Genomic DNA, 22301 nt, shown 5'->3' with positions numbered 1-22301 from the left:
ACATGCTAACTTCATGGAGTGCCCTCTAGTCTTTCTATTTATTTTTTATTTATTTATTTAACAGCTTTTAATATACCGGTGTTCGTGCAAGCACATCACGCCGGTTTACAATAAACTTGAGAAAGGAGGAAATTACAAAAAACAGGGAGTGGGGGAGTGGAGCAGGAGCGAAAAGAGGGGGGGGAGAGGGGGGAGAGAGGTAAAGGAGGAAAGACAGCAGCTGAGAAAGGTACAAGGAACGTATCAGTATTTACAGGATAGGTTGCTTAATGAGGTTAGAACAAGGTTGATTTTTACAGCGGTTAATGAGGAATAAATAGATTATATAATGATATATATTAAAGCTTAATTACAGCAGTTATGGTGGATTATATTGATAACTTATTAAACAATTAAACACATATACATAAAGTATTAGCTTATTTACAGCAGTTACAGCAGGTAATGGTGTCTTGATTTCGACATATAGGTTGTAAGTTTTAACTGGGTTACAGTGGAGCACGGTAGGAAGGTGGCGGGGGGTGAGAGGTGGGCGGGGGTATAGGGAAAGGGTGAGGGGAGGGTTGACGGGTGAGGCTCGGGTGGATTCAGGGTGGTGAGGCAGGGGAGAGACAGGGGGGAGCGATTGGGGGGGTTTCAGGGGGGTAGACTATAGGGGGCTGGAGCAGATTTAGGGGGGTGGACTACGAGGGGCTGGAGCAGTGGTAAGCCTGTCGGAAGAGCCAGGTCTTAATGCCTTTTTTGAAGATGGTTAGGGAGGGTTCAAGACGGAGGTATGTGGGGAGGGAATTCCAGAGGGCGGGGCCTGCGATGGTAAAGGCTCTTTCTCTGGTGGTGGATAGGCGGGCAGTTTTGAGGGGGGGAGTGTGGAGGGTGCCTGTGGAGGTGGATCTAGTCTGGCGGGTGGAGAGGTGGAAGTGGGGCATTTCTTTAAGCCAGGGGGAGTTGTTTTTGTAGAGGGTGTTGTGAAGAATAGTAAGGGTTTTGTATTGGGAGCGGAACTGGATGGGCAGCCAATGTAGGTCTACTAAGATGGGTGTGATATGCTCTCTTTTACGTGTGTTAGTAAGGATACGAGCCATGGCGTTTTGAAGAGTTTGTAGGGGTTTGATGGTGGAAAATGGGAGGCGTAGTAGGAGGGCGTTGCAGTAGTCCACTTTGGAGAAAATAGTGGACTGTAGGACTAATCTGAAGTCTTGAGTATGGAGTAAGGGCTTGAGTTTTTTGAGGATCTGGAGTTTGTAGAAACCTGCTTTGAGGAGGGACTTGATGTGTGGTTTGAAATTCAGGTGTTGGTCAAGGGTGACTCCCAGGTCTCTTACGGAGGGGGGTAGTGTGGGGGAGATGTAGGGGGGCGGTGGTGTGGTGGAGGTATTTTGTTCAGGTTGCTTGGATATAAAGAGTAGTTCGGTTTTGGTTGCATTGAGAGCAAGGTGTAGGTCGGTTAGTAGGGAGTTGATGGAGACTAGGCAAGATTCCCAGAAAAGGATGGTTTCATTGAGGGTTTTTTGAATGGGTATGAGAATTTGTACGTCATCGGCGTATAGGAAGAAGTCCAGGCCTAGGTTTGAGAGTAAGTTGCAGAGGGGGAGGAGGTATATATTGAAGAGGGTGGAGGAAAGGGATGATCCTTGGGGAACGCCTTGTCTGAGGGGAATGTGGCATGATTCAAAGTTATCAAGTTTTATGAGGTATTCTCTGTTAGTAAGGTAAGAGGTGAGCCAGTCTAGCGCTGTGTCGGTGACTCCTATCTCTGTCAAGCGTGTGATAAGGATCTGATGATTGACAGTGTCGAAGGCTGCCGAGATATCTAGAAGGGCCAGTAGGTAAGATTTTCCTTGGTCTAGTCCGATGAGCATGGTATCAGTGATGGCTAAGAGGAGATTCTCGGTACTTCGGCCTTTCCGAAAACCAAATTGTGAGGGGTGCAGGAGGTTGTGGTCCTCGAGGTAGTCGGTGAGCTGGGTGTTGACTACTTTCTCGAGGACTTTCGCGAGGAAGGGTAGATTGGATATGGGCCGATAGCTTGCTGGGTCAGAGGGGTCAAGGGAGGGTTTTTTTAGGAGGGGTTTCACAACGGCGAGTTTGAGGGGGTCTGGGACTTTGCCGAAGGTAAGGGAGCAGTTAATGAAGTTAGCTAGGGGTTTGGCGATGGTGGTGGGTATGGAGAGGAGGGTTTTGGAGGGGATTGCGTCTAGGAAGTGTGTGGCAGGTTTCATTTTTTTGAGGATGGTCTCAATTTCTAGCGTGGAGGTGGGGTCGAAGGCTTTGATGCAGGAGCTATCGTTTTTAGGGGGGGGGATGTGGTCATGGGGTTATGGGGGAAACGTTGGAGGATGTTCGAGATTTTGTGCTGGAAATAATTCGCAAGATCCTCGCATTTTTTCTTGGAGTTTTCTTCAGTCGTGGCAGGGTGGGGGGTCTTGGTGAGGTTATTGACGTAGGAAAAGAGGGCGTTGGCATTGAATTGTAGGTCGTGAATTTTTTTGGCGTGAAAGTCCCTTTTGGCGATGATGGTGGCTTGTCGGTAGTTGTGCAGTGAGAGTTTATACACTGCTTTGTGTTGGGTGGAGGGATGGCGGCGCCACAGGCGTTCTTTTGATCTGAGGTCTTGTTTCAGACTTTGGAGTTCGTTGGAGTACCAGGGTTTTTTTTTGTTCTGAGGGACGGGGATTTCTTTGTGTAGCACGGGGCAGAGTTTATTGGCTATGGATTTGGTTATATGATTCCAGGAGTGAAGGGCTGCATCTGGATTTGAGAGGTCCAGGTTTTCTACAGCTTTGTCGAAAGCTGTGGCTATGTTTTCAGAAGAGCAGGGTTTATGGAAGGAAACAATTTTCCTTTGGGTTGGTGATATCTTGGTGGGGGGAGTGAGGTTGATTTGGGCATTGATGATGAAGTGGTCGGACCAGGGTATGGGGGTTGTTGCGGGGGGGCAGGGTGTAGATAGATGGGAGTTGATAAATAGGAGATCGAGGGTGTGCCCTGCCTTGTGAGTGGGGGAAGTGATGAGCTGTTTGAAACCTAGGGCTTCGAAGGTGGTTAGGAGTGTTTCGCAAGAGGGGGTGCGGGGAGTGGAGTCCACATGGAGATTAAAATCTCCGAGGATCACTGCGGGAGAGTCTGTTTTGAGGTTGTCTACAATGAATTCGATGAGGGGGGAGGGGTCGTGTTCGATGAGGTTGGGTGGGGCGTAAATGAGGCAGATCTGGAGGGTGGGTGATTTGAAGAGTCCGATTTCTAGTTTGGGCGGGGGGCAGATGGGTTGGAGTTTGAGGTTGAGGTGCTTTTTTGCGGCTAGGAGTAGCCCACCCCCTCTCTTTTTAGGTCTTGGGATGGAGAAAGTGTCGTATAGTGTTCCGGGGAGCTGATTGAGATAGACATGGTCTGTTTCTTTGAGCCATGATTCAGTGACGGCAAAAAGGTCAGGGTTATCATCCGTGAGGAGGTCATGGATGATTGGGGCTTTTTTTAGGATGGATTGTGCATTGATGAGGGTTAAGGTGAGGGTGATTAGGCCAAGGAATTCGGTGAGGGGAGAGGTCAAGATGGGTATTAGCGAGCTGCGAGGGTTGGCAATGTGGAGAGGGGGGGCGCGGGGTTTGCGCAAGTGAGGGAGATATAGGATGGGTACAGATTGTATGCACATGTCTGGTGTGGTGAGGCAGGGAGGGTGGAGTAGATCTTTTGAGGGAGGAGTCTCTGGATTCTCTGGGGTGTGGGGAAATTAGGCTGGTCTGCGCTAAGAAGGGAGCACGTGGACATCAAGGAGTGGACGAGCATACAGAGGCAGGCACAAAAGACAGTATAGGTTCTAGCAATACAGTAGCAATATAGGTAACAACAAAAAATATTGAATCATGTATCGTTCTTGTAAGGTCATGCACTCTTGGTTGGCAAGGGGGCACAGGGGCGGTTTGGGTTAATTGTAGGATGAGATTTGGATTAAGAGTTGTAAAGGCGAGGACTGAGGAACAAAAAATTGCATGTATCGTTGTGAGTCCTGTGGTGGCGGTCCGTTGCGAGAGTGCGTTGCTGCAGGGGTGTTAGGTGAGGTTTTACTCACTTTTAGATTATTTGACGTCTGGGTGTTGCTGGACGTCTGCGTGTGGTTTGGAGACCAGTTGTTGGCTTCTAGTCGGTTTCTTGTAGGATGGCGGATGAGAGGTTTGGGTACTTTGGCTGTGAGGTCTGCTCTGCGGGTCTGCACTAAGGGGCGCACAAAGGGGCAGGCCCCTTTGTTGCGCGTCTTCGGCGCGCGACGCCAGGCGCGCGGCGCCTGGGGAGTGGGCCGGGATTTAAATCCCCTCCCGGTCGCGTCTCGGTGACGTCATCGGCTGCGCGCCTGGATGGGGGTCGGCGCTGAGATCGGGCGCCTAGATGGCGGTGAGTATTTTTAATTTTGGCCTCGTGGCTGGCGGAAGAGTAAAAAAACGATTCAAGAGTAAAAAAAACGATTCACATCTACCCGTTCTAGACCTCTCATGATTTTAAACACCTCTATCATATCCCCCCTCAGCCGTCTCTTCTCCAAGTTGAAAAGTCCTAACCTCTTTAGTCTTTCCTCATAGGGGAGCTGTTCCATTCTTCTTATCATTTTGGTAGCCCTTCTCTGTAACTTCTCCATCGCAATTATATCTTTTTTGAGATGTGGCGACCAGAATTATACACAGTATTCAAGCTGCGGTCTCACCATGGAGCAATACAGAGGCATTATGACACTTTCCGTTTTATTCACCATTCCCTTTCTAATAATTCCCAACATTCTGTTTGCTTTTTTGACTGCCGCAGCATACTGAACCAACGATTTCAATGTGTTATCCGCTATGACACCTAGATCTCTTTCTTGGGTTGTAGCACCTAATATGGAATCTAACATTGTGTAACTATAGCATGGGTTATTTTTCCCTATATGCATCACCTTGCACTTATCCACATTAAATTTCATCTGCCATTTTGATGCCCAATTTTCCAGTCTCACAAGGTCTTCCTGCAATTTATCACAATCTGCTTGTGATTTAACTACTCTGAACAATTTTGTGTCATCTGTAAATTTGATTATCTCACTCGTCATATTTCTTTCCAGATCATTTATAAATATATTGAAAAGTAAGGGTCCCAATACAGATCCCTGAGGCATTCCACTGCCCACTCCCTTCCACTGAGAAAATTGTCCATTTAATCCTACTCTCTGTTTCCTGTCTTTTAGCCAGTTTGCAATCCATGAAAGGACATCGCCACCTATCCCATGACTTTTTACTTTTCCTAGAAGCCTCTCATGAGGAACTTTGTCAAACGCCTTCTGAAAATCCAAGTATACTACATCTACCGGTTCACCTTTAACACATGTTTATTAACTCCTTCAAAAAAGTGAAGCAGATTTGTGAGGCAAGACTTGCCCTGGGTAAAGCCATGCTGACTTTGTTCCATTAAACCATGTCTTTCTATATGTTCTGTGATTTTGATGTTTAGAACACTTTCCACTATTTTTCCTGGCACTGAAGTCAGGCTAACCAGTCTGTAGTTTCCTGGATCGCCCCTGGAGCCCTTTTTAAATATTGGGGTTACATTTGCTATCCTCCAGTCTTCAGGTACAATGGATGATTTTAATGATAGGTTACAAATTTTTACTAATAGGTCTGAAATTTCATTTTTTAGTTCCTTCAGAACTCTGGGGTGTATACCATCCGGTCCAGGTGATTTACTACTCTTCAGTTTGTCAGTCACGTCTACCACACCTTCTAGGTTCTGCCCCCAGAACACCCCCCCGATGACGCGCTGGCTGCTTTTTGGGGGTTACGTCCGTATCTTTCGGGCGTAACCCTTTGAAAATCTGCCCCAATATGCTGTCTGCAAAGCCCTGTTGCACACACACAGACATATAGCTTAGAGTCCATGATGACTCATAAGTTATGAGCTTGACTAACAATAGGAATCTGAGCCCTACTCACCTTGATAAAACTAGGGACATCATTGGAAGGAAATCTAGTCATCATGGACTCTAAGCTATCCCTTAAATCTCATGTCAAGCGAGTAGTAAAAGGTGCCTTCTATAAGTTACATAAACTCTGTCCTTTTTTGAATGAGAATGATCTGAAGATTACTGTGCACTCTTTAGAGATGTTTTTATTGGACTATTGTAACACCTTGTACCTTGGTTTTCTTCAAATGACTACTCGAGCTTTACAATATGTTCAGAATTCAGCTGCGCAAATAGTTTCAGGTGTTTCTATCTGACAATACATAATGGACTTGCTGTGCCTAGTTTAAATACTGCCCTTAAATTGTATCAACCCACAAGTCACTTAAGATTGGCTTCACCGAGCTTACTAGATATTCTATCATTTAGAGTAATTCATTTGAACGAATCACACGAGAGACTTTTTTGTATATAAGGTCCTGTTTTACGGAACTCATTATCACAAGAGCTAAAGGAGGAGAGCTCATTGCTAAAGTTCAAAAAGATGGTCAAGGCTTACCTATTTCATCAGGCCTTTGACCCTTAAGAATGTTAGTGGGTTATAAGGATACTGTTGAACATGAATTTCTGGCAGCTTTTAGGATTTTAATAGGCTGTTATTACTGTGTTTAGTGTGTTATGTCATGGAGGTAGTTACAATGGATAAGATGGGGATGTGTTTATGTACTAATATTTTATGATACTGTTTTTGTTTTGATATGTATTTATGTATTAATGTTTTATGTTACTGTTTTTAATGTTTTGGCATTTGTCTTATGTTTTCAAGATTTTATGAGTGTTTTTATGGAAACCGCTTAGGAATTTTGATAGGCGGTCTATAATTTTTAATTAAATAAGCAGAGACATACACACGCAGACAGACACATATTCACACAGGCACAGACGCCCATTCACACAGGCTCCCCAAACACACACACAGACAGACACATACACACACACACACACACACACACACACATAGGCACCCACAAAAACACTTAGACACACACATACCCCCCCCCCCCACACACACACACACATGCAAACATAAACAGGCAAAGGCACAGGCCTCCAAACCCATAGGAGCACACATATACACACTCACAGGCACATACACACACACACAGGCTGTTATAGACCAGACAACCCAAGCAACACCCAGTACTGATCGCTAATATATTCTGTCTGCGAAGACCTATCTCTTACTCTCCCACACACAGGAATAGTCAGGCATAGGCACATACATATATAGGAGCACAAAAGCTCGCACAAATGCACACAACTTTGCACAAGCATGTACAGCCTCACACACATGCATATGCATACATACAAACTGGCTTGCACAGGCAAGTGCACACACACAGAGGCTTCCACCCACATAGAGGCTGTCTTCTTCTGGCATTGCCAGATCCCTTCTTCAGCCACTGCAGGATGGGTCCACTGTGGCCCTCTCCTTCTTTGGCCTTCACGAGATAGCAACTGCAGCAGCCACCCTGCAGGCCTCTTCTTCTGGTGTCAGGAAGGCCTGATTGCATGAACTGAGCTCTATGTGGGTGGGCCATGGCCCACCCAGGCCCACTAGTGGCTATGCCACTGTTGTGGACTAACTGGTCAGTTCTCTCAGTGGAGGATGGTAAATAGTACACTGCTCCAGGGATCTGTACTGGAACCAGTGCTTTTTCGATTTCTTTTATAACAATTGCTATTTAGTGCTCTCTAGAGTTGGGGAGCGAGAGACGTGTAATATACTGTTAATGTAATTTATAGAGAGTTTCCCAAAGATTTTATATGCTTTCTGTTAATTACTTAACAAAACAAAACAATATTTATCATTTTCACTTTTGTTCGATTTTAAAATTTATAGCTGTTATGGACCAGACAACCAGAGCAATGCAGGGCAGTTTTTGCTAGTATATTAATAATGCATAAGAAATAAACCTTTTCAATAGAAGGGCATTTTAGAAAAAGTTCTCATAATATAAGGCGCCATGGAGCAAACTTAGAAGCAACATCAGGAAATATTTTTCATAGAAAAGGAGGTGGATGCATAGAACACTCTCTGGAGCATGTGTTAAAGACTAAAACAGTAAAAGACCTTAAAATGATATGGTATAAGCACAGATTATTTTTATATGCTAATAAAAACGAAAAGTTAGCAGAAGCATGATTTAGCAGCACATGTTTAAATGTTAAAATGGCATAGAGTAAATGATTAAACAATAAGTGTTGGGGATGCCCGAATGAAATTGGTCAAATAGGTAAAATGAATATTAGATGATCTGACCAAAACACAAGCAACAACTAAGCTGCATCTGTCTGGTAAGCTGGAAGTACAGCAATACTTTGAAGTCTCCGTGGAAATGCAGGCTTTCACCTGGCTAAGTCTCTCTGGCAGACTATGCAGGAAAACTAAGAGGCCAGATGTTCAAGCAACAACCACACTGATGATCTTAATGGTGGCAAAACAGGTGGATAAAGCAAAAGTTAAAGCCAAAAAGATGTTTTGCTATATAGAGAGAAGAATGCTCAGCAGAAAAAGGGAGGTGATATTGCCCATGTATAGGTCCCTTGTGAGACCTCCCTTGGAATATTGTGTTCAATTCTGGAGACCGAACCTTCAAAAAGATATAAACAGGATGGAGCCAATCCAAAGGGTAGCTACTAAAATTGTCTGTGATCTTCGTTCTGTAGCATATGGGATAGACTTAAAGATCTAAACATGTATACCCTAGAGGATAAGAGAGATAGAGGAGATATGATAGAGACATGCAAATATCTCAAAAGTTTCCATGCATAGAAAATGAGCCTTGTTCAATGGAAAGGAGACTTTAGAACGAAAGATCATGAGATGAGATTGAAAGGGAGTCGACTCTGGAGTAATCTTAGGAAGTATTGTTTTACAGAGAGGGTAGTGGATGTGTGGAACAGCCTCTCAGTGGATGTGGTGAAGACAAAAACAGTATCTGAATCAGGAAAGCATGGGATAAATACAGGGGATCTGTAAGGAAGTGATGAGAATTATAATACTAAATTAATTGGATGGATGAGCAGACTGGATAGGCCATACATTTTTTTCTTCTATCATGTTTCTATGATTCTTAGACCTGGATTTATCAAATTGCTATATTTATTGCAGGAATATGGTGCATTACCGGCCGGGATAAAAAAGGGGCGTGGTTAGGGAAATTTTTGAGATTCTGCTTCTTGTAGTTAAAAATCATAACCCGCAATAATTTTTTTTTAGCGAGGAATGGGTTCTCATGCTGTGTAATACAATAGCGTGTCACACGCCCAAACCAGGAGATATGTGCACAAGTCGATCGAGATGCGCAGAATGAGTTTTAAAAGCTGAATATGCGCATATCTCCTGCTATGTGCACATGTTGTTGTGGGAGCGCTAAGGAGTGGTCCCGTTTCAGGGATGATAGGTGTGCCCTTGAACCATGGCACGACTGCAGAGGAGCTCCATGGAAGCACTGAGGCAGGCAAGACATGTCTATGCACGGGCAGGCAAACTGACGACCAGGAGCCCTGACCTCTGCTGAACCTGAACGCACCAGAAGAGACCCAACAATGCAATGCTGGTCTCTGGGGTTGCCCTCCAGCCACTCAATAGCCCTTTCAGACCTGCCGCCTGAAATCGGCAGATGCGACAGGACAGACGGAGGTCGAGGACAGGCGATGGTACTGGAACAAGACGAAGATACTTGGAGACATGGTCAAGGCAAAGACACTAGGCATGGCAGGCAAAAGCTCAGGGTGAAGAGGAGGACCCGGAAACTCTCGTAGCAGAGTCCAGCTGTAGACGAGGACATCAAGGACATCTGAAGACGAGGACATCTGAAGATTGGAACATCTGAAGACTGGAACATCTGAAGACAAGGACATGGGATCTGATGAGAGACCAGGAACCATGGATAGAGACAAGATGAAGGACCAGGAACCACAGATGATGATGGCAAGGGAATTCCCATGAAGAGCAGAGTGCCTTGAAGAAGCTGGAAATGACAAGAAGTCCAGGAGCAGACTGACTCCTTGCAAAGGTGCTGGAGAACTGTCGAAGGGCCCTTTTATAGGGCTGAAAAGGAGACACCCTGATGACATCATCAGACATGGCCGTGGGGCCTCTCCCACTGCGGGACCTTTAAGAAGGCAGGAGAGGCATGGCTGCACACCTAGGAGGCAGGACCATGGACAGCGGCGGCAGCCACAAAGAGGAGGGCTGGAGGCGATAGTAGGCTGCAAAGCAGGTCCCTGCATCGGCAGCTCCAAGCCGCGAGGGCACTGGGTCGGAGGCAGCCTCCAGGCTCCATGAGAAGACAGCGGCGGCTGCACAGCCAACCGCAGGAGAGAGGATGACGTCAGCGGCCTCCTGGCCGTGAAGAAGCCAGTGACGATGGCGGCCTCTGAGCCACGTGAGGACACAGCGGCAGCTCCCTGCCGCCACACAGCAGGAAGATGACATTGGCAGCCTCAGGGCTGCGGAAGCAGGACAACGGCCAACCGTGGAACACAGGCAGTGGCCCCAGGCCGCAAGAAACAAAGTCGGGGTGGCTGGTGGCAGAGGTAAGAGGCTGCTCGTGGCTAGGCCTGCGAACAACATCGCAACTCATGTGAAAAGTATGAAAAATGTGGCGGAGCATAGGTGTGTAGGGGAGGGCAATAGATGTTTGGGTATATACTTAAGCACCCAGGCACACGCCGGGGTCCCCTACCTCACTATGGATGGTTTGTAGGGCATAAAAGCAAAAAAGTCTGGCTAGTTAGCAGACTATTATGGGTTGTGACTAATGGTGGAAAGGAAGACATAAAAACTAGGAGGGTTTGGAAGCCATCCCTAGCCTGGATAAACTGGGAACAAACTGGTGAAACTGGCAATGGTGTCAGCATCAAAGTAAACAAATTCATAGATCTTCAGAGTGTAGTGTGTCTTATGCACTCCAAAGAAAAAAAATAGATATTTACCATTTTCTCCTTTTTGTGTACTAACAACCCGCATGTCCGCCGTGCAGCCCAGAACAAATCCATGTTACTCCCATCCCACCCTTAAAATCTCCCCACTTACATGGCAGAAGTGGGATGTGCACGTACATATCAAATAGGGCACACATGTAGGCGCTGAAAGCGCCTACATATGCATGCACATGTGTGGTCAAATCCCAATTCCATCATATAACTGGGCCAGTGAAGCAGCCAGTATCCCATTACTATTAGACTTCTCCCTAACAAAGCAAAGCAAAGCCCTCATTTTTGCCGTCACGATATTAGCTGCCATCATAGCCGTGACCCGATATAATGGCAGCTATTAGGGATGTGAATCATTTTTTGATGATTTAAAATATCGTCCGATATTTTTTAAATCGTCATTAATCGTTAAAGAGTGCGATACAATAGAAATTCCACCGATTTATCGTGAAAAAATCATTAATCGGGTTAGTGCACACTAACGGGAGTTAGGACACAACCTAAAAACCCACCCCGACCCTTTAAAACCGCTCCCTTAGCCTCCACCACCCTCCCGACCCCCCAAAAAACGTTTTAAAATTACCTGGTGGTCCAGCGGGGGTCCCAGGAATGTTCTCTCGCGCTCGGGCTGTCGGCCGATAAACAAAAAACCCGCCCCGACCCTTTAAAACCGCTCCCTTAGCCTCCACCACCCTCCTGACCCCCCCCCCAAAAAAAAAAAACGTTTTAAAATTACCTGGTGGTCCAGTGGGGGCACGGGGAGCGATCTCCTGCTCTCGGGCCATTGGCTGCCACTAATAAAAATGGTGCCGATGGCCCTTTGCCCTTACCATGTGACAGGGTAACCGTGCCATTGGCCGGCCCCTGTCACATGGTAGGAGCACTGGACGTCCGGCACCATTTTTAAAGATGGTGCCAGCCGACCACTGGATGGCCCGCGCCATTTTTAAAGTTGGCACCAGCCATCCAGTGCTCCTACCATGTGACAGGGGCCGGCCAATGGCACGGTTACCCTGTCACATGGTAAGGGCAAAGGGACATCGGCGCCATTTTTATTAGTGGCAGCTGACGACCCGAGAGTGGGAGATCACTCCCGGGGCCCACTGGACCACCAGGTAATTTTAAAATGTTTTTGGGGGGGTCGGGAGGGTGGTGGAGGCTAAGAGAGCGGTTTTAAAGGGTCGGGTGGGTATTTTGTTTATCGGCCGACAGCCCAAGCACAAGAGAATGCTCCCGGGACCCCCGCTGGGCCACCAGGTAATTTTAAAACATTTTTGGGGTGGTCGGGAGGGTGGTGGAGGCTAAGGGAGTGGTTTTAAAGGGTCGGGTGGGTTTTTTGTTTATCGGATCGGGTGCAGCCGATAAAAAAAAAAACGATCGGGCCGGACGAAAAAAAATGCACGATTTGAATCTGAACTGGAACCGAACTGATTCCGGTTCCGATTTACATCTCTAGCAGCTATTCCACAATAAAAACATTTCCCCCTCTACCGCACCAAAAAAAGTTGCTGTTATTTCCGACGTTAAATCCCACGTTAATATACATTAAATTTTCGCAACATGCAGTAGGAGTCCCTCATTTGTATAAAAAGCTAGCTTTTGCATACTCATTATCAACTTTGCATACAAAAGCACGACACATTTATTGCGCATTAGACCTCTTTTATAGCGTGAGAGTTCCTAATGTGATTTGATGAATGATCCTGTTAGATAGCTATTTAAATTATGCTGTGATGATAAACAAGAAAGGATATCTTTCAAACAAATGTGTGCAGCGGCATATACACACATATATGTCTATGAGCAAATCTATGTATTTTATAACCCGCACATATATACGCTAGGGATGTGCATTCGTTTGCGACAAAATAGAAAATAGAGACAATGGCGCCGGCCATTGTCCATTGCTCCTACCATGTGACAGAGGCCGGCCAATGGCAACAATAGCCCTGTCACATGGTAAGGGCAAAGGGCTATTGGTGCCATTTTGATTAGTGGTAGCCGACGGCCCGAGAGGGGGGAGATCACTCCCGGAACCCCACTAGACCACCAGGGACTTTCAGTAAGTTTTTGGGGGGGGTCAGGCAAGTTTTGGGGGATTGGGAGGTTGGGGGGTTGCAATTAATTAAATTTGAAGGGTTGGGGTGGGTTTGGGATGGGTTTTTTGGGGGCTTTTTTGGGGGTTTTTTAATCTGAAAGGTTGGGGCGGGTTTTGGGCATCGTTTCGGGGGCCAGGCAAAATAAATTCAGCCTGAACCACGGGAAAACAAAATTTCCCATGGCGGGCTGATAACGAAGGTTGAACCAAAAGGTTCAGTGGAATCACATCTCTAACATGTTTTATAAAATACACATATCTCTACCCTGCAACATATATAGGCTTGAGAAAGAATACATGCAATGCATTGAAACCACGTTTATCAATGCATTGAACGTACATACATTTCCTATTTTAAAAATATATAAGCATATATTTTATATGCAAAAATAAAAAGTAGGACTTAATTATAGAAGTCCTGATTTACACACGTAAATGGGCTAATTTTAAAACGTGCACATAAATGAAATTAACCAGTTTACCACCAGCTCACCCTGTCTTTCTCCAGGTTATTGAAATTCCTGGGTTTTCAGCTTGAACTCCCTGCAGTTCATCCAGACCTCCTACACAGACAGTGCTACACAATAAACATGTTTATTGCCAAATAATTAGCAGGTATAACAATATGTTGGCAATTGTACATGCGTAAATGTCTTGTAAAAAAGCAACTTACACACATAAGGTTTGGCCTCTTCCAGGAGTCCCCAAACTCCATCCTTGAGTGTCTCAACCCAGTCATGTTTTCAGTATTTCCACAAAGAATATGCATGAGATATATTTGCATGCACTGTGTCCATTGTATGCAAATAGATCACATGCACATTCAGTGTGGAGATCCTGAACACCTGACTGGATTGCACTCCTTGAGGATCAAGTTTGGGGACCTCCTGTTCTAGGGGAAATCAAGGTGCTCGTATTTCTGGGACTGTCTGACAGGCTACACAGAAGTCCTAGAACGATGTTTGGGTAATAGCCACAATAGTATAGATAGCTATGTATATTATTACATAGGGAACAGGAGAGGCAGGATTAAGCTGAAGTGGACAGCAGAGGAAAGAATTCAGTTCTTGTGTGCAAATTTCTATATCTAATTTATGGTCATTTATTCAGTATTTGGTGAGGATCTATCTGTGTTTAAAATTTTGCCAGATAAGAAGACCAGGGTGTTCTGGGGGCAGACAGGAGGCGTTCTGGGGAGGAGCGGAGTTAGCTGTATAAGTTAACCAATTAACTCCAATATTCAGAGTTAGCTGGTTACCTTCTATGGCTTACTCTGGTTGGGCTGTAGAGCTGTCCTAAAGTTAGCCAGTTATACATAGCAAGTAAATTTTAAGATAGCCAGGTATATTCAGCGGTGCAACCACACCGCTGAATATATCCTCCTAGTTAGCCGGGTATGTATATGTTTTTATGCAAATAATTACTGGTTTGTTGACAATGACCCTGATTGAATGGTTCCTAATGTTATTAAATATTGCTCTTCCAAATATTTGCTGTGGAACAGCAACATATATATATATAGAGAGAGAGAGAGATAAGTCATTAGAATGACTACTGAATGGGTACTGTACTTGACCCTTCAGTAAATATTTATTTACTTATTCATTTATATTCTGTTTTCCAAGTACTTTAAAGTGGATTGCATTCAGGTATTGTAGAGATCTGGATGGCTTCTAGCTTACCAGTTTGGCTCTGGAAATCGTTTTTGGTCCTGGGCTAAATTTGTCTCAAATCACAATACTGAGGGAACATGGAAAAATGCATGACATGGTACTGTTGTTTACAATAAAGGCTTAATATCTGTCCCATCTACCAGACTCCCCAGATTAGTATTATCAGGTAAAGCATGGCTGCCCCTAAATCGAATATGAACTGAGCATAGTTGATTGAAACTATCCTATACATAGTATGGCCCATTAAATTTTGTCTTGGCTGCGTGTTGGAGAACCCTATGCATATAATTAAACACATTACAATTTACTGTCCCCAGTATAAATTTGATGGTAGCATAAATGTGATGCACTTATTTCATGAACAAGCATTGAATTAACTAACTAAATTTAAAACAGATTTATGAATGTTGCTACACATTAGCCATATGCAATAACTAGTGTTCCAACTGAGATGAAACAGTGTCATGTTGTTCGAGCAGTGAACCACAGATGAAGAAATACAAAATACAATAACTCTGGAAAATAATTCTGTTTTGTACATTTCAGTAATCATATTTTTCTTGGAAGGTATGAAATGAGGTAACTAAAGGCATTTATTTTTGCTGTTATTACAAGCCCTTTTACCCCTAGGTCAATATAACAAGGCTATGGGGTTCTTAACATTGACTTGGTCTTCCAGTTGTGAAGAGGGCCTTGGGTGTTTTCCTTTATGTTAAGGATCTCTTCCCTCTATGACACTATCATGTCTGGTCCAGTAAAATTAAGCACAGCACTACTTTCGCACAGTACACAGAAATCTAACAGTTCACAGAAAGCAGAAAGGGATAGCAAATGATGATTCCTTCATGCGTATTGATTTTGACCAGTTTGATAACATTTTGTAGATGCTACATAATCTCCCAGCACTCCATTGCCACTTGTAATTCTTCTGCTCTCACTGCTGAATTATTTACTGTCCATTGGCACACTGAAAAGCCCATTTATTCACACATCAGAATACCACAGCTGGGACCTCATGGCTGGAGAATCCAATCCAGGATTGTTGTCATTAATCTTTCTTAAGTTTAAACTATCTGTAGGGAGCTGTATTCTTTAGTCTGGCATTATAGAAGCAATATGCTGACCCACATCCAATTGTTTCCACTCTACAGAGAACTCTCTAGAATTGAGCTTCCACCTACTCGCACCTGTTCATTACACACCTGACTACATCTTTATTGCCTTCTGCACAGGCTAAATGGAAAGTTTAACCAGTAGCAGGGGAGACACACAGTATACTTGTTCTAGATCTCACATGCATTATGTTAGTACTGCATAGAAAATTAGTAACTGAAAATGGTGACTGTGTAGTGTGGACCTAAAGAATGGCACCATAAAAAATGTAGCTCACATTTCAGTGGCTGACTGCCTTTTTCTGTTCATCAGGACCCCAGTGCCATGCCCAGGCCAACTTCTCAAGACCTTGCAGGATTCTGGGATTTACTGCAGCTTTCTATTGAAGATGTTAGCATCAAATTTGATAAGCTGAACCAGATGAAAGCAGAAGAATGGAAATCAGTAGATTCACCTGAGAAGAAGGTGAGTAAAGAAAAATCTTCCCTTTCAACCACTTTTCTAAACCTGAAACATCACAAGGGAAAATGTTTCTATAAGTAGTTAATGACTTGTTGATCATTAGTTTTATGTTATCCATGTTATTGGACAGCAGACAACTGAAAATGAAATAAACTCATAAAGATTAACTTTGTTGCTCGAAGTTCAGGGCATCTTATGGTTTAGGCCCGATCCTAGACGGAATGTTCTGGGTCCATGTGGAATGTCATGTGTTTTATGCTGGACAGGGGCTTCTTGCAGCTGAAGATAATGATGATGATAAGGAAGCAGTTGCTGAGAAAATCCATTTTGTACTGCAACAGAGAGCAGTGATGTTTGTGTCTGCCCCGCCTGGAGACATGCTGTCATTACTCAAATGCTAGAAAATAAAACAGATCTCCCACCACCACCACCAGCATCAAGAAGCTCTTTTCAAAGCAAAGTCGATCATAGAACTGCTTAGGTTCTAAAAATCCAAACTATCAAAAACCTGCTCAGAGGGCAAACTAGCTGGCTACTTTTTAACCTGCACAAACTATGCCAAATGTTTTTAACCATGCACATAGTTTTCTTTTTAAATCTGTCATGGATCCAAATTTTTGTGGGGGAAAAAGGTACCCATGCATATTTATGTCATCGACATGCCTCGCCAGCTCAACCAACAGGAGCACACTCCTGATGATCCCTCTTGCTAACACATCACTCATTGCAGCAACTTCATGCCAATTGCATGGCACCTCTCACACTACTTGCAGCACTCTCCTTGCCAATAGCATACTCCACCATTCCCCTACTCTGCTAATCATGTGGCACACACATCCCTCGGTGACCATTCCCCACCAATACCCATGGGGGTATTCAGAAGTATCAACATCATGTTGATACTTCTCAATGCCCCCATGACATGGCACCCTGTACCTCAAAACCTGTGTTCCTGGGACAGCAAGACCCAGTTCAAAATTCTCTTCACTGCTGGGCATCACCAGATCGTCGCTGGAAGCCAAACAGGAAGGAAGTTGATTACCTCCTTCCTGTCAGCTTGGGGCAGGTCAGAGGGCTCCAGAATCCAGTAGGGATGTGAATCGTTTTAGGACGATTAAAATTATCGTCCGATAATTTTAATATCGTCTTAAACCGTTATGGAACACAATACAATACAGATTCTAACGATTTATCGTTATAAATCGTTAGAATCGTGAGCCGGCACACTAAAACCCCCTAAAACCCACCCCCGACCCTTTAAATTAAATCCCCCACCCCCAAATAACTTAAATAACCTGCGGGTCCAGCGGCGGTCCGGAACGGCAGCGGTCCGGAACGGGCTCCTGCTCCTGCATCTTGTCGTCTTCGGCCGGCGCCATTTTCCAAAATGGCGCCGAAAAATGGCGGCGGCCATAGACGAAAAAGATTGGACGGCAGGAGGTCCTTCCGGACCCCCGCTGGACTTTTGGCAAGTCTCGTGGGGGTCAGGAGGCCCCCCACAAGCTGGCCAAAAGTTCCTGGAGGTCCAGCGGGGGTCAGGGAGCGATTTCCCGCCGCGAATCGTTTTCGTACGGAAAATGGCGCCGGCAGGAGATCGACTGCAGGAGGTCGTTCAGCGAGGCGCCGGAACCCTCGCTGAACGACCTCCTGCAGTCGATCTCCTGCCGGCGCCATTTTCCGTACGGAAAATGGCGCCGGCCATACGCGTATGGCCGGCGCCATTTTCCGTACGAAAACGATTCGCGGCGGGAAATCGCTCCCTGACCCCCGCTGGACCTCCAGGAACTTTTGGCCAGCTTGTGGGGGGCCTCCTGACCCCCACGAGACTTGCCAAAAGTCCAGCGGGGGTCCGGAAGGACCTCCTGCCATCCAATCTTTTTCGTCTATGGCCGCCGCCATTTTTCGGCGCCATTTTGGAAAATGGCGCCGGCCGAAGACGACAAGATGCAGGAGCAGGAGCCCGTTCCGGACCGCTGCCGTTCCGGACTGCCGCTGGACCCGCAGGTTATTTAAGTTATTTGGGGGTGGGGGATTTAATTTAAAGGGTCGGGGGTGGGTTTTAGGGGGTTTTAATGTGCCGGTTTTTCGATTTTTCGATTTTTCGATTTTTTTAACGATTTTCACGATTTTTCACGATATTTTACCCCCCCAAACGGCAACAATACGATTCCCTCCCCCTCCCAGCCGAAATCGATCGTTAAGACGATCGAGGACACGATTCACATCCCTAGAATCCAGGATCTTGTGGTCCCACAGTCCATGGTCCTGGGTCTTAAGATCTTTAGTTCAGAGTCTCACTGTGCCAGGTGTCAGGGGTCCAAGATCCCAGATCTTGGGCTGCAGGGTCCTGAGGGGGATTGCTGTGGGGGTAAAAGGCTGGATGATCAGTAGAGGAAAGCTAGCGGAAGGTTCTGCGATACGTGATGGTTTGCATGATCTGGGGTCTGGAGTGGTCGGTCAGGTCTGTGCATAGAATTGCACCATCTTAATAGCAGGCAAATCTATGCAGATAATCTACACATATGTAGTTTTCTCCCCCAACAGTTATATCCTACATTGGCATTTGAAACTGTTCTCAATGGGCCAGATTTTAATTCCTATGCCCGATTTTATAACATGCGCGCAGCTGCACGCATGTTATAAAATCCGGGGTCGGCGCGTGCAAGGGGGTGCACACTTGTGCACCTTGCGATCGCTGAGCCCTAGGGGAGCCCCGATGGCTTTCCCTGTTCCCTCTGCCCACCCCACCTTCCCCTCCCTTCCCCTACCTAACCCGCCCCCCAGCCCTACCTAAAACCCTCCCCTAACCTTTAATTCATAAATTGTGCCTGTCTCTGGGCCTCGGTCCCTCCCCCACCCTGCCCCGCCCCTTTCACATGTCCCGGGGCTTGCGCGCGTCAACGGGCCTATGCAAAATAGGCTCGGCGCGCATAGGTCTTTTAAAATCTGCCCCAATATGAATAAATGCAATCTACCTGCATAAATCCTTATTTTATGCAGGTAAATGGTGACTAGGTTTTTGAAAATCCAGTGCAAAATGTTTTCTCCATCAAGATGAGGGAAGAATCTGAGAGAGGGGGGCATTGGGATAGTGAGATGGAGGAGAGTAGAATAGTCAAAGCATGTTTTTTTAATACATTGGGTGTCAGGAGGAAGGGGATATCACAGGATTTTTTTTTAAGGTATTAGGGTTTAAGGGAGGATTACTGAGTAACAATCAGCCAGATTTAGGATTTATGCTGCAGCATCTAAATTTACCTGGCCAGATTCAGTGATTAGCTCTGAAATTCAGGGATAGCCACTTAACTTTCTCCCCTCCACCAACCTAAACACAGCCCTGAGAGCACCCATTCTTTAACCAGTTAAATCTGTGCACATTGTTCACTTAGCCAGTTAAAGGTGGCTGATCATAGAGGGCCAGTTTTTAAACAGCAAGGTTTAACCAGCTAACTCCCAAAGTTAGCTGGTAAAGCCTTTTCAAAATCCATCCAATGGGCTTTGAATAAGGGGCATCTGAACTCTACTTTCAGTGAGTTGATATTTTGTTTTTCAGTTCAGATAGTTTTAAGAAACGTAAGTAATATCAAGTACCATGTAAATGATTTATAAATAAATTGAGAGCCTTCTACATTATTGAGAGTGAATCCAAAATGAGACCTATTGAATCTCAAAAAAGGAACAGTGGAAACATAAAAAGTGCCCTCCAGTGACAGAGAGAGAACGCAGAACAAGTCAGCAGACCAGTACTGCCCGCTGTGAAGCTGCAGAAGCTTTTTTTTAATTAGACTCTGCATGTGACTGCGTAAATCATTCGGCCAGCTGTGGAAGAGGGAGTTTTGCTCTCACAGTCCTTGGGATGCTGTCAGCAGCAGCAGTACTTGGACAACAAAGAGTACAAATCAAACGTCCTCAGACACCACCCATTCCCCAGAGAAAAAGGATAACCTCAGTGGAAGATTATATGTTTACTCTTTGAGTACAGGAACATGAATTCCTGGAACAGGCGGCACACAAATTTAAAGCATTTTACTGTTACTACAGCAGAACTTCTCTTTTGAGAGCACTATGAATTGGTGAACCTGTGAATTGTGCAGACTGCTGCAGAGTATAAAGCAGGGTTGCTTACCTGTAACAGGTGTTCTCCTAGGACAGAAAGATGTTAGTCCTCACATATCAGATAGAGCCCAGCACGGAAAACTTATGGCAACTTTAAGTGGCCCACTGAACATGCCCAGCATGCCACTATCCATGCGTTCACGCAGGGTCCCTCTTCAGTTTCATAACATAGAATTATGAAAAAATAAAATAACAAACAGGAGAAACCCAACTCCACAGGGTGGTGGGTAGGTTTCGTGAGGACTAACATTCTGCTGTCCTAGAAGAACACCTGTTACAGGTAAGCAACTCTGCTTTTTCCTAGGGCAATTAGGATGGTAGTCCTCACACATGGGTTAGCTACAGGCTTCTCCTGAACAACGATGAGACCAACAGACACCTAACCAGGCGCCAATGGGCACAACAACACTGGTGCTGTTGGTAACAGAGGGGGATAGCCAGAACCCAAACAATGGGTCCTAGGCAGGAAGAGTTGGGTTCTATAGCTGAAAGAGATTCCAAAGGACAGACTGGCCGAAACTGCTATCGTGACGGCCATCCCTGTCCAGATAGTAGTGAGAGGCAAAAGTGTGGCAAGAACTCCATTTCACAGCCTTGCAGATCTTATCCATGGAGACCGCTCCCAAGTGGGCCACTGAAGTCGCCATAGGTCTGACAGAATGAGCCTTGACATGGCCCCCAAGCTGCAGTCCTGCCTGAGCATAGCAGAAGGAGATACAATCCATCAACCAGTTGGACAGAGTCTGCTTAGAAACAGCAACTACCAATCTATTCCTGTCAAAAGAGATGAAGAGTTGCATGGGCTGACTATGGCCTGCTGTCCACTCTGGGTAGAAGGCTAAGACTCTCTTGCAATCCAAACTGTACAGAGCCTGTTCACCCTGATGCAATTGAGGCTTGAGAAAAAGGGTGGGCAGGACTGAGAAAAAGGGTGGGCAGGACTGGTTAAGATTGAAATCCGTCACCACCTTAGGCCACCCTGTCATGGAAGAACTTCATGTAGGGTAAATATGTCACTAAGGCCTGAAGCTCACTAACTCTGCATGCTGACGTGACCTCAGCCAAAATCATGACCTTCCAGGTCAGGTACCTGAGGTCACAAGAATGTAGCGGATCAAAAAGAGCTTTCATGAGTTGAGCCAGCACCACATTGACATCCCAGGAGATTGCGGGAGGCCACAGGGGAGGCTTCAGCTGAAGTAGGCCTCACATAAATCGCCCCACATGAGTTGCACAGAGATGGGTGAACCATCCACACCCCGGTAGTAGGCACCGATAGCACTCAGGTGTAATCTAACGGAGTTGGTCTTTAAGCCAGCATCCAAAATGTGCAAGAGGTAATCAAGTAGCTTTGGTGTGGGGCAGGAGAACAGATCCAAACCATGGCTTCCACATCACATGGAAAACCTCCTCCACTTCAGACCATAAGACTTCCTAGTGGAAGGCTTCCTGGAAGCCACCAGAACTCGAGACACATCATCAGACAGGTTAAGGGGCTGCAGAATTACCCTCTCAACATCCAGGCCCTCAGGGATAAGGCTCAGAGGTTGGGATGGTACAGCCTTCCCCGATCCTGCTTGATGAGGTCTGGGGAGGTCCTGAAAGGAGAGATCCCACAAGAGCAGGAACCAGATCTGCCTTGGACAATGAGAGGCTATGAGGATCATAGATCCCTTGTCCTGTTGAAGCTTTAGGAGCATGTTCATCACCAGGGGAAGCAGAATATATGCATACAGAAGGCCCTTGCCCAATGGCGGCAAAGGTATCCAAGGCTAGTTTGCTATCCACCCTGTACAGGGGGATCCACCTTCCTGTTACAGGGGGATGCGAATAGATCCACATCTGGGTTCCACCAGAGGCGGAAGATCCGATCCGCTACTTCCTGATTCAGGGGCCATTCATGGGGTCAGAAGGC

The 22301-nt window shown here is 45.7% G+C and overlaps 1 protein-coding gene across 1 annotated transcript in view; it reads left to right on the top strand.

The window, feature by feature from the left end:
• Window positions 1-22301, top strand: part of DLGAP2 (DLG associated protein 2) — a 511962-nt gene that overhangs the window by 476474 nt on the left and 13187 nt on the right. The window contains exon 9 of the mRNA XM_029595762.1: window positions 16121-16273. Coding sequence (XP_029451622.1) covers window positions 16121-16273 — 153 coding nt within the window. The remainder of the gene's footprint in view (window positions 1-16120; window positions 16274-22301) is intronic.

The sequence above is a fragment of the Rhinatrema bivittatum genome, chromosome 3 (genome assembly GCF_901001135.1).
Source record: "Rhinatrema bivittatum chromosome 3, aRhiBiv1.1, whole genome shotgun sequence".
In the NCBI taxonomy this organism is placed as follows: Eukaryota; Metazoa; Chordata; class Amphibia; order Gymnophiona; family Rhinatrematidae; genus Rhinatrema; species Rhinatrema bivittatum.
The sequence above is the reverse complement of the archived record's forward strand: the minus strand, read 5'-3'. Positions and strand labels throughout refer to the sequence as shown.